The following is a 13,353-nucleotide window of genomic DNA, read 5'->3' as shown; positions in this document are numbered from 1 at the left end:
TAGGACTGAAATCAAGCTAGTGAACCACTGAAAAGTTACTGAAAAGACAAGGGGTCCATTGGCACCCCTTCAATTCTAGAAGAGTCTCTAGGTTGCAACTACAAATGCAATTAGGCTGCCAGGAGGAACACAACAAAAAAGAACAGGAATGTAACTAATTTCTCTGCGACAGGTAATAGTTCAAGTGAAAATTATTTTCTAAGCAGAATTAGCTATATACTGCACAGCTTTTAACAGAATGTCTGTGGTGAATTGAAAACACTGTAGTGGCCCGATATTCTGTTCATCTTGCAATACTCAGTAACCTAAGCATTGTGGAAGGGAAAGGTTAGTCATCACATGTTCTGCCCATACAGTGTTAAAATCCTCATCATTGAACATCGGCGTTGGTACTGATGTCCGATATTCATCCTTTACTTACAATGGTACACACAAAATAACACAAGTTACAGCAAGGACTACGCAGAATTGCAATAAAGTAATGGCGACATGCCCCAACCTTTCCTTTATGCAAAATGGTGTGCTTCCGAAACCCTGCAAGACCGGGTCTCCAGTGTAACATATGTACTAAGCTCTTCCCACAAACTGGAAATCTATAAAATTTTGAATATTCAGTCTGAAAATGTATTCACTGTGACTCAACTTAGAGGATGCACTATCCCAAGCATGTACTTGTTAGACAAATGAGTTAGTGTATTTATTTGTTCAGTATAAAAACACGTTGATGTTCATATAATCTTCCTATGCCCTAAAGAAATATTTTGCGTTTGAAACCCAGTCCAGTGTTTCGGTCTTACCTCTTTACCCTACTTAATCTCACCACAAACTCTGCTGCTCGTCTAAACCCACAACAGTAGTTACACAGTATTCCAACTTCCTTTTATTGTAAACCAACTTTACCCAGCATCCAACTTCTGGTTTTGAGAACCGGATACCATTCACATTCGAAATAAACCTCGGACTACCTCACAAATCCTCACAGACCTCTTATGTGGGAAGTTCCTAGTAAAGAGCCAACCTGCTCAGAGTGACTGGAAAAGAGTGGGCAGAGATAATGCAGCACCAGCTCAAATGTGAAGTTTAAAACTTGAGCCAAGGTGACTTTAACCAAGTTACACATTTGAGTCACCCTCAGTTCTACCTACGTGTCATCAGTGTCAATAGACTCGCCCCTTGCAGCACCTCCTTGGATGGATTCCATAGCTGTTGAGTAGAGAGCCTTCTGTCCTATTGGCCGTTTTTCGTCAGATGTACTCTGTGCTCCATCGGTTTGCTTCTCACGTTCTTGCAGGTCCATGTTGTGCACTCCCAGGAGCAGGCTGTAGTCCATGATCTTGAAACTTTCCAGTACCTGCAAGTTAATAAGGTTAGAGAAAGAATGGGTGGCGTACCACTGTACAAATGCGAAACTGTAGAGGCGTTCCACTGGTCATCAACATCTACTCAACAAATCTGCATTTTCAAACATCTTTCTGCACTAAATATTTTTAATCTGGTGCTTCGATGCACTGTAACGAGTAGGGGTAGTTATTCAGCGTCACCAAAATTAACATGATCAATATGATAAAAGCAGTAACAGTTGTTAATTGAAGGAACACAAACAAGCAAAGACTCTTGAGAGCTGAAGACTGGAACACAAAAGGCCTTGGCCACCGTCATATGAACTCAGAAGCACTGAGAAATTAAATCTATTGTAGCCCACATGGACTGTAGCTGGGCAGGGGCATGTTTACATTATGTTAGATGCACTCAACAAGGCCTGGACCGCTTTAATGCTTTGGCATTAGATTTGATTGAATTCAATGTGGCTGTGTTGCAGAGTATGATGGACTACAGGAATGAAGGATAATTGACTACAACAAAGCCTGGGCCATATTATGTTTGAAGCATTAAAACAAGACCAGGGATATATTGGGTTTTTGGTTTATCAAGGCTGGGATAGTGTTGGGTTTGAAGCACAGCGCAAAACGTGGAGATGTTGATTCTGATACCCAAGAGAAATGTGGAACATTGTTAGTTTGATGAACTGATGGTGTTGGAGTTAATGCATTGCATGAGCATTGGAAGGGGTGCATTTTGAAAGTATTTAAATACATTTTTGACAGTCACACGTTTGAGGCACTGGGTAATTGCAGACAAGGTTTTAGGTTTGATGCACTGGATTATGACAGACGTTTTTGAGTTTGATAGAGTAGAACAAGACTGGGCATTTGTTAGGTGCAAAATACCAATAATCGGATGCTTTGGGTTTGATGCACTGGAGCCAGCCTGGCGTATTGGAGTGTTCAGTGAATTACAAAGCTGAAGCACCAGTCGGCTTGATACGCTAGGATGATACTAAAGCATTAGTTCAGGAATGAGGGTGTTATGTTTGATGTACTAAAATTAGAAGGAGATGGGAATTGAATGCCTTGGGTGGTAGAGAATGGGCTGTGTTTTACAAATATATTGCCCCGCATGCACTGCACAGAACTAAGCAAGGGTTGTGTGTGAACTGAAGCTATGTTAATTGAGTGGAAGAAATGGCTATACTAATCAGAGAACAGGTAGTGTTGGGTTTGAGGCACAAACAGATTTACAGTTCACTGTGTTGTGTTTTAAAGGAAGCCAATGGCTAGCATACCAAGCAGTCCCTCTGCAGTGTTTTCACCAATGCACTCAAGGTGTCCCCATCCAACATTAGTCCTTCAGGAGCTTCTTGGATGAAATCCAAATCCTTGAAAGTGGGTCGGGACTTCTCACGTTCTTTCCTGGAAGCTCGACGCTTATAAGTTGAGCCCTTGAGGTCATACTTCATGTGCATCTTCACTACCCGAGGCAGTACATTGTTCATAACAGCCACACGGATGTTTTTGCCACCTGACTGGACACAGTAGAGCCCATAAAACTTGGGCAGGAGGGTACGAGGATTCTGGTTCAAGTTCTGCGGATAATGGAGAGTGAGAAATGGTTAGCGATCAGAAGCTGAAGAGCTTATCAAAGCAGAGAGGCACCCTCCAGCATGGGCTAGAACTGCTAAATGTGTGACTTTACACTTGTCTTTGCGACACTAATTATTTTTCTTCTGCAAACTAATCACTTTATAGCGCTCACACTTCATTGTTGGTTATGACGTTCTAGACTATTTCCATATAGTCTTTACCAGCCTCGACCCCAAATTATTGCTAGGCCTCAAAGAATGAACTACTAGGCCACCAAAATGTTCATTATATATGGCAACCGGACTATGGCAAGCAGGCCCAGAAAGTATTCCATGGCTCCTGTGGGAATCCAAAATAAAATGTAACGCAAAGCAACCTGAAGTAAAAGTCCTCAATATCCACACAATTAGCTACCTTTGTATACCAGCCAGTGAGCTTCTTCTCAGGTGATCCAACACTCGTACTAGAAAATCAAAGATGGCGCCCAGAGCCCAAAACTGTGAAACAGTTTCAACCTTCTGCTCAGACCCCAAGCGAACTACCCACAATTACACAAATCTTGAAAACAGAACTGTTCCATGTATCTAAACCCTTTCATGCAAGTGGACAGAAGATCTCTTGTGGTTTCCTTTTCCAACCATTTGCAAGTTATGGGAAAGGATCAACTATACCATAGGAGTGACTAATCAATGATCACCTATACCATAGGAGTGACTAATTCAAAGATCCTTGAAACTGCTTTTGGTTCCTTCGATCATCTTAAATCCATGCTATGCAAAGCGCTAATGCACAGCTCCCTACTTCTCCTGGTCTTTCACCCAGACTGTAAATGTTAAGTTTAGAGCTCGCTTAATTTATTCTGGGAATAATGCTAGTCTTAGTAACTTCCCCTCCCGGGCCAACCCTATAAATATTTATTTGCATCACTGGCTGTTTTTCTGCAAGACATTCAAGTTAGCTCACCACAATCCTCTCTTTCATACCAAACCAATTACTGTTTATTCAACTAAGGAGTGCTGCAGTTGTATTCCTTCTAAAGTGTATAAAGCTTTTCCATTCAAATTGTGGGAAATGGGGCTAAAGAACAATTCAAATATGTGAACATGTATTTAGTCTCACTTAGGCAAACAGCAAGCCAAGCATCTTGATACTTTTGACAGTAACGACCAGGAGAATGGCAGCACTGATGGCTTTGGCAAAGACATACTCTAGGACTATCTGTCCACACTACACATAAGTGCAGTTCGAATTTGCTGAGCTGTCAGTAAGCTCATTGCTTCCATACAGATTGCAACAATGCCCTTCTTCCTTTGAAGAGTTACTGAATATCAGCCTTTCAGCGCTGTTCTCTTCTTATGTGACCAGCAGTTTGCGGTTTAATAAAAATAACTGCAAAAAATGATGCTACTTGGAATTCCATTGCAATCTGGTATGATGCTTCCTGGCTCACTGAACCAACCAAAGGTTGCTGCCATCTGCAGTCCAGCCAAGTATCACGCACCAGACGTGACACTAACGCATTTCAGTGTGGTGCTCAGTATCACTGCACTGAAATGCATTGTCACGCATAATGCACATGAGAGCGGTCACAGAAAGCGCGCTGTAAACAAGTGTGTAGCAGCTGGCGGCACGCATCAGTGCTTACATGGACTTCTCCTGTAGGCTTCGGAGTCCTCCTAGCAACTCAGGCTCAGCCTCGAAGAGTGGCAGCCAGTGCTGCTACAATGTATCTTTTTTTATACCTGCGGGGCGCGCAGCGGGGCTCTGAGTCACTAGACAGCCTGAGTGGCGCCATAGCCTGCCCAGCGTTCAGTGTAGCGTCAAAGGTGGACGCCACGTCCCGTCCTGCTGCCAGAAAGTGCAGCAGGGAGTTTTTAAATGTTGTGAGGACTTCCTCTGCTGCGGACTAGCCCATCTGCTGAGTGTTACTCACTTGTTCGTGGGTGACCAGGGGGAATCCTGGTGCTCCTAGGCCCCGCAGCACGCTGGCTGTTCGCACCAGTCACTCAGACTGACCTGCCCTGCCCAGCTGGGCCGCCCGTGATGTGGAGGAGGCAGGCTCAGGAGCTAAATGGTCACACCGCCCGGCAGCAGCTCGGACCGGCCAACATGAGGCAACAAGATGCAGTTAAGCGTGTGAAAGGCTGAGGGCCAGTCGTCACCGGTGCAGAGTAACGCTGTCGCTTAGCCTGGGAAGAGAAGAGTGCGTAGACGAACTGTGAACACTGTAAATGAACTCACTATACTTTGCAAGTCGCTAACACCATCAAATTAATTTAATTTTAGGTGTGAAACGTAATTTGTTCTAATACTGCTTCAGAAAGTGCCGGTGCATTCATTATGGCTTCCATGAGGCCGAACAACTTGGGACAGCAGCAGTCGGGCGCCGTGGCTCCTCAGGACAGGCACCGGCAGCATTCAGTGGTGCACTGTCAGGAGTGAGGAGGGACGTAGAGCATGACTGTAGGTGTTATTCCCAGCCAGGTGCAAAGAGAGGTTCTTGCTGGGGGATCATAGCAGGCATATTTAATTTTGGTGCTTCCGTGGGAGAGATGAAGAGCAGCCCTACAGTGCAACCAGGGCAGGTCTACAAGTCTAGGTAGGGGTTGGCAGGGCTCGATAAATCTAAAAAATGGTGCTAGTCCTGCAGGACTAGAACCTTAAAAAATGTCCTTGACCTAACTGCAACCTACTTGACCTCCGTCTGTGAAAGCGAAGCAAATGTGACAAGATAACAAGATTTAAAGGCATCTTTTTTGCACATTAACTTTGTGAGCAATAAAAATGCCTTTAAATCTTGTTATCTTGTCACATTTGCTCTGTTTTCACAGACAGAGGACCAAAGTTGGTTTGGTTTGTTTTCCTACTCGCCAGAAAGGGCGAGTAGGACGTAAAAACAGCTCGACCTTGTTAAATTTAGTTCGACTATGCGAGCGGTCGAGTGGAATTTTCGAGCTCTGATTGGTGTAAGGTAGCAAGGCAAGTTCACAAAGAGCCCCGCAAACTGTGTGAGTCCTAGGCAGCTGCATGCAGGACAGCCAGGAGGGCGTGGTATCCAGTGTGCAGAAGTAAGCAGTTCAAGGACACAAGCATGTTCTCTAGCAAAGCAGCAGACACCACTGCGGGTTCGGGCATAGGAGCTCCCTGGGAGTGCTCTGATGATGCCATTCTGCCCGGTAGCGGGGGTTACTGGCCCGGGCCAGACACCAGATATCTGCTAAAATTTGTTAAGTTAATTAATTGCAAAAAACACAGTTGATGGACAGAATGTAGAACAATGTCTTACATTCACCCCAGTACAAAGATCTGGGCCTAAATCCATAGTTTTTTTGCACTCCACACCACCCTAGGTCAGACAATGGCTATATACAAATCAGCCTTGAACCTGTGCCTCATGGGAACAGTCCAGCCCGAACTACCATGCCATGTCTTTCCTAGACCGGAATCAAGCATCCATGGACCGGTTTCTGGCTATCAGCCTTCTTCAGCCTGGATAGCTTGACTCCAGTGATGTGGAGAGCCTGGGACTCACGTCTGAATGGGGCCCATGAGGCACAGGGTCAAGGCTGATTTGCATATAGCCATTGTCTGACCTAGGGTGGTGTGGAGTGCAAAAAAACGATGGATTTAGGCCCAGATCTTTGTACTGGGGTAAATGTAAGACATTGTTCTGCATTCTGTCCATCAACTGTTTTTTGCAATTTTCAAGGTAATTAATGTCAATCTAAACACAACACAAGAAGTTAAAGACGCACAAACGCTTTCCTTGGAATAGTGACTTTATAGATTTAAAAAATCACATTTCTGATCACGTCAAACTGTTGTGTTGATGTTGATATTTTTAAATTAAAACTGATCAATTATTCATGGCAAATGCGTGTCTGCTCTGTACACTTTGACTGTAGGAAGTGGAATATACTACAATGTAAAATGTGTTGGTTCTGCAGCAGCACATTTATCTAAGGGGAAACAGACAGCGGCTCGCTAAGGCTGCTTAGAGGCCAGTGGGGTGGAACAGGGTCTGTCACATATCTAGCATTAGTTCAGTAAATCAGATGTCAGTCTTGCCCCATTCCTACATGCTATTCAGAGGCATAAGATTGTAGCTAAACCAACACATTTGCTCATGGATTTAGTTGAAAATGTATTGATATTATATATTGGAACTGCTCCAAAAAGTAATCCCCAACAAGGCCACTATCTGGGTTGTTGACTCTTGCTACCTCTAGGTTGTGTCAAGATCTGGTCCCATTTCTACGGTCATTGCTAGATACTAATTACGATTATGCAGTTACCGGACACCAATACTAAACGTTATTACACCATTACGCTAAATTATATTTAGAGTTGGCTTTCAAACATATCCATTGTTTGTGTTTTTCGACAAGATGTATTTTAACACGGGCCATTAAATACACATTTCACCAAATAGTCTTCAATTATGGGTGGGATACCCAAGCCCGTCAGCAAGTGGGTTTCTAGAAGCTGTATTAATAAATGGTCTATAAAATAATCGACAAAATTCACCAAAATATCTGTTGTACTAGTTGTGAAATCATGCACCCTTGGACCAACCCACCCTTGCCCCAATGTCATGCACGTTTGACACCTTGCTTGTCTCTTCCCTCCCTCCCTCTGCCTCTCAACAGCTTTCTATTGGCTGCAAAGGGTATATCGAAGTCAAGGAATGGAAACTACAGGATATTAACAAGTCTTCAGAGCCCTGTTTAAATTCTGTTCCTGCTACTACCTTTTTGATCTGGGAGACCAAGAGTAGCAATGGCCATACTAAAGTATTAAATGGCAGTGGCGGTTCAACATGTTTCTGTCAAATAGCTGGAATATCTTAAAGTAAACAATTCTGTGCCATATATGTTTTTTAGACTAGTCTTACAGCCTGCTACATGACACACATTGGTACAATTACTCTTAGGTCATAGCGCGGGGCAACTTACCGGACCCTGGCCAGGGTGGTCGAACACTGAGCTTTCGAATTATTACTGCTAGTCAGGGCCTCAGAAAATGTATTTTTTAAATAATACAGCCTACATAGGTAGGCTATGTGTACCTCAGTCAGCGTCTTCTCCTGCGGCTTGTCGTAACCCCCCTCCCAATCATGCCTCATTGTACTGTAATGTTATGTGCTTAGAATAGCCATGCAACTTACTCTCAGTCACAGGTTAATAATAGCTGGTGGCGCCGTACTTTGATCAGCTAATTGATTTTTATTAAATTGCTCAATTTTAACATCTTCTTAGAGTTTCTTGTTGCTCTAATCGGTGTAATTTCCTAATATTTATTTGTTTCCCTTGTCTTCATTGCTTGATTTTGTCCGGGAGAAAGTGTCACTCATAGTAGTTGTAATGTCACTCATAATTACACTGACATTATAAAAATGTCACACATAGCAATCTGAAACTTTGGCAGCTATGCATGTCAGGTTCACATTGTTAAACTACGTGCAAGAGCATTGTCTGTCAATCCTTTAAGCACAGCACTTGAGGGGAAGGGTGGGGAATCACATTCACACTATGAAGTGGAACTTAAACTCGTATTAAAAGGGCAGACAATCCTGGTTGTTTTAAAGGACTGGACGAAGCTGATGTTTTCAAAGAGGTAACAGCGGTCAAATCCACTAAACAGCAAACTGTGCTCAGCTGCTATGCGTATCCAATGATGCCAATATCACCAAGAGCACATTTTAGCATAAAACCACTCTCCGTAACACTGAAGTGACCTGTTTTGGTTAATGTACCTAGTTTTCATTCTACTTTCATTGTGCCTTGCATGAACTTCGATCTTAAAAGGTACAAATGAGTAGTTTTAATAAATACATCATGAAAACGAGTTGCTGTGCACTAAAATTAAAAGGTGAGTGTTGGTGCTCTTGCAGAAGTAAGCCACAGACCAACACTTCTCCTGAAGAACTGAAGCAGACACTGTGCATATACCCGGATTTAACTGAAAATTTGGTAGAAGGCAAAGAAAATAAATGCACTCAAGACACTGCTGTGTGACGTAAAGCTAACAACTTGAATTCCATATTCTAATTCATCAGCTTTTTCGGATGTCAGTAAATCATCGGATAAGGAACTGGCAGATCAAACAATAATGTGCCTATTGATGGGAAATGTCACTCTCACACATGGTTAAGCAATTCCACACATGGCTTTAGTACAGTTAGATCTCTCCAAATGACAAACACCCTTACACAACACAAGCAATGTTACAGGGGAGTAAGGAGCATGCCACGCCCCGTACACCTACCTCCCACCGTATTTGTATTACTTACAGAAGCCGCAACACAAAGAAACGGAGTGCCAATAGAGAAAAAGATGGACTTTATCCTGAATAAGGAGAAAAGTCATTAACAAGTGCTAGTGAGGTTGTTAAAGTACACAATCTGCATCTATTGTAAACTTAAGCGAAGGTCACTGCCGTTTCTACGCAATTGAAGAGCTAGCTGTGCTCACATAGCTAAATCGGAAGACAGAGCAAACAATATTCATGTCTGATGAATAAAGGAAGGTATCAGTTTTGCTCACAGTATACATCAAATCAAGGAGATCCCTTTTATGGACCTCAAATTCAGTTAAAGTGCAAATCACTAAACAAACAAAAGGCTTCAGTCCAGTGGCAGGCTTCAAAGAGCCCTATCCACCTATCTGTTCTTGTATAAGCTCACTGAAGTTCTGGAGTTTTACCCATGCATGGAGTGAAAGAACCACAGCAAATTATGTACAATTATAAGCCTATTCCCAGCAGACCAATGTTGTTATACATCTCATTCCTCTACTAACTCGATTCTTCCTTATTAGTCAGATAAGTTAGAAGTGTATTTTTTGTTTACTGGTATCCCAGATGTCACATAAAACAAAGGTCTGGGTAAAACATTATAAATAGGAAAAAGACAATCCTAATTTTCAACAGCAACACTGGGGGGCTTTGGGTTTCAACAGTGTGAGCTTACAGACCTAGCGCCTGCTTTAGAGGTTGGTGGAAGGGTCACTCCGGCAAGAATCAGAAGGTTATCCTGTCAGCCTCATTACAAGTGCATTATCTCATATGGCACATGTAATAAGGAAGACAGCATATCCATCACGTTTGTGACTGAGTAACCTGCCCGCCAAACACTAAATCAGGCCCTTAATATAATTTCCATGTGTCATAGTTTAGTTTGTAGCAACTTCCGGTCTCCATAGTACACTTCTCTATGAATGAGAGTACATGGCTTTGAGAGTATACTATAAATCATATATTTTTTAAATAAAAATTGTTTGTATTGTTTTTCTTGGGGAAGAAAACCGAAACAGCACTACATCATACAGCCAATCATGTAAAAGTTTGATGTGTTGCATCCTTGTTTGTATCCACAGAAGCCACTCTTTAGGTACAGCTTCACAGCACAGTTGTCTCAAGACCTCATTTCATCATGAGAACAAGAGCTTTAAGAAGTACTACTGAAGCTGGGACTTTGGTTCATCTTGATTCTCTTAACTACAGCATATGATTGGGCAGAAATTGCATACTTGCACAACTTCCTTTGCCTTGTTGTAAAGTGTATGGTCAACACAGTAAGCCTGACTTCATTATGTTGACAAACAAATCATGTCATACGTCACATGCCAAAAGCATAAAGTAAGGCAAGGGCCAGACTTATTTGTTGTGAAAAGCATATGTTAAAGACAACAGGACTTTAAGAGTAGATTATCATTACACAATGTTATATCCTGAGGCTAAGCGAATCTCAAGTATTACCACAGTAGGCATAGGTTTTGGCTTTGGTTACCCCCACTGACAAACCACTCCGGTAGAAGATTTGCATGGAGATATTTCTTATTAAGTCTCCTTAAGAGGGTTTGTCCACTGTTTTACCAAATATAATTTTGTACATAGTTATAAAGTTTGGACTACATACGTGGGTGCTGGGAGCACACACTAAATACAATAGCACTCAGTTGGAAAACGACTAATAAGGTATATAGACATGATCATTGGAAAGAATTATTCAGATATCATAAGTCCGATCTGTTTATAATTAGGACTCCCGGTTTTATGGTATTTCTTTTTTAGCATTTCCGTCTGTATTTATCCATATTTATTTTTGGGCCATTTTATTTGTATCTATCCATATTTATTTTGTGTTTTGCGTAAATATGAAGTTGTAAAACTGTACATTTCCAAATGTATTTAACTGATCGACGCACACTCATACTTTGAGATTTGACACGTTTTAGCTATTTAAGCTGCCAAATATCACATAAAAATACATCCACTGGTAAATATTAGCATTATACCACAAATGTATGTTGAGATATGCAGATATTTAAAGAAATCATCCTTTTTTTTTTATTTTCCATGCTGTCCAGTTGTTGGGATATATAATTCATGAAAGACAGCACGGAGGTTCACTTAAAGAAGCACCATTTTCTGTATTTATCCGCCTTTAAAAATAAATGCAGACAGAAAACACATTGTTTTATGTCTATATTCATCTGTAAAAATCTGTAATACTGAAAACAGGTAGCCTTATTTATAATAAAAAGTTATGAGGAAGGCAGTAGGACTGGCATATTTATTGTGAACGCTATATGTTAAAGGGCAGAATATTATTACACACTGGTAAAGCTGTAGATTTGTATTTTGTTATATGGTAGCTCACAGATTACAATGCTAGACTAGGGTTTTTATGCTGGTAACTCTCTCTGACAAACCCAGATAGTATACAAATTTGCATTGTGAGAATCCCTGTTAGACCAACGGAGGACAGGTTTGTAAATGGTCAGTTAGACATACATACATATGTCTAACCGATGAGAAGACGCATTCTCTTAACAGTAGGCTAACCAATGACGAAGGCTATAAGCGTGATTGTCTCAGTAGCAAGTGATGTCAGATGCCATATGTATTATCTGTTTAGCAATAAAGGTCAGCAATCCAGATTAATTTATTTAAAAAGTATTTGTTAAAGCCAATATTCCTTTGAGGATGCATTGTTATTACCCTGTGATAAAGCCAATAGACAATTTGTTACAAGAACTCTCACAGATAAACATAGTAGGCAAGGTTTATGCGGTTGGCTACTCCATCACAATCCATAATATACCCTTTGGGTAGAATATTTGTGCTTTGAGAACCCTTGACAGGCCCTCATAGGAAGGGATTACATTGCTTTGGCAACGATCATTTGCATATTTTTTGCTGAGTGCTTAATGGTTTGCGGTTGTATTAAAGTACTTTTGAGATCTGGCCTGACAACTTAAGCTTTTTGCTAGGCTTATGTAATAAACAAAATTCATTAGAAAATAGACATACATTTACATACACAGACTGGAACTCGTCTTTTAGTATTCAATTTTCTGCATTTAAAGGTCAACTTTCATTTTCTTTACTTTTCATATTATTATTATTTTTTTAGAATGCCCTCAAAGTCACCAGACAGTGCACTACACTGCTCATATGCCACTTATTGCATGGTTACTGCTTCTAAAGTGAGCAACCATCTAGGAATGTTATTGTTCACCTCACATTTCTGTTTTATTGTTCTGTGATCACAAACAAGTTTAGAAGGAACATGTCAGCTATTTTGGCTCAGTACTGCAATTATACACTATATACAATACCATTCCAAAAAGGCCACCCACTGCTACGTATAATATTTTCATTATTTTTTATTGCATACACATGCCTCCCACATTTATGAGGCAGAGATCTGTTGTGACGGCGCTGGTGACCTCTAGATTGGATTATAGTAACGTGCTCTTTCTGGGGGCGACCAAGGCGGTCATGCGCCGTCTCCAACTAGTTCAGAATGCCGCTGCTCGGCTTCTGTGTGGTTGTCGGAAATATGATCCAATTACCGAACGCATCAAACAACTCCATTGGCTCAACCTTGATAAACGAGTCAAATTTAAGGCCCTATGCTTTATGCATAAAATAAAAATTGAAGTTGCTCCTACTTATTTGCAATCCCTGGTCAAACCCTATGTTCCCGCACGTTCCCTCCGTTCCTCCTCCCAACACCTTTTCTGTGTGCCTAAGTTTAGGCTCACCAGAGTGGGTGGCCGTTCCTTTTCTGTACTGGGACCCAGACTTTGGAATTCTCTTCCTCTGGACTTGCGAGTGGAGCATTGTCATCTTCGTTTCCGTAAAGCCGTTAAGACCTGGCTTTTTGCCCAATAACTCTTTCGGTTAGCCTCAAAGCTTCTCTAGTTCTGGCTTTTGTGTTATATCTCCCTCTGGATTACTATGCTATACTGCCAATTAGCGCCGGGAAACCCTCACGGGTAGCTGTTCGCGCTCTACAAGATAAATAAATAATAATAATAATAATAACAAGTTTTCTTTTTTTCTATTTATTCCATTTATCTTGCATGTGCTTGCTGATTGTATATGCTTTATTGTTGATGGGCGAGTAGGTGAATGCAAGAAT

General features: G+C 41.5%; 1 protein-coding gene across 2 annotated transcripts in view; it reads right to left on the bottom strand.

Moving 5' to 3' along the window:
• Positions 1-13,353, bottom strand: part of PIP5K1C (phosphatidylinositol-4-phosphate 5-kinase type 1 gamma) — a 185,991-nt gene that overhangs the window by 78,321 nt on the left and 94,317 nt on the right. For both annotated transcript variants that reach the window (XM_086947109.1, XM_086947108.1), the window contains exons 7-8: positions 2,624-2,923; positions 1,146-1,351 (exon numbers count right to left, since the gene is read on the bottom strand). In XM_086947109.1, the coding sequence (XP_086803235.1) occupies positions 1,146-1,351; positions 2,624-2,923 (506 nt within the window). The remainder of the gene's footprint in view (positions 1-1,145; positions 1,352-2,623; positions 2,924-13,353) is intronic.

This window comes from Lissotriton vulgaris, chromosome 12 (assembly GCF_964263255.1).
Source record: "Lissotriton vulgaris chromosome 12, aLisVul1.2, whole genome shotgun sequence".
NCBI lineage: Eukaryota > Metazoa > Chordata > Amphibia > Caudata > Salamandridae > Lissotriton > Lissotriton vulgaris.
This window is presented reverse-complemented; position numbering and strand designations above follow the sequence as displayed.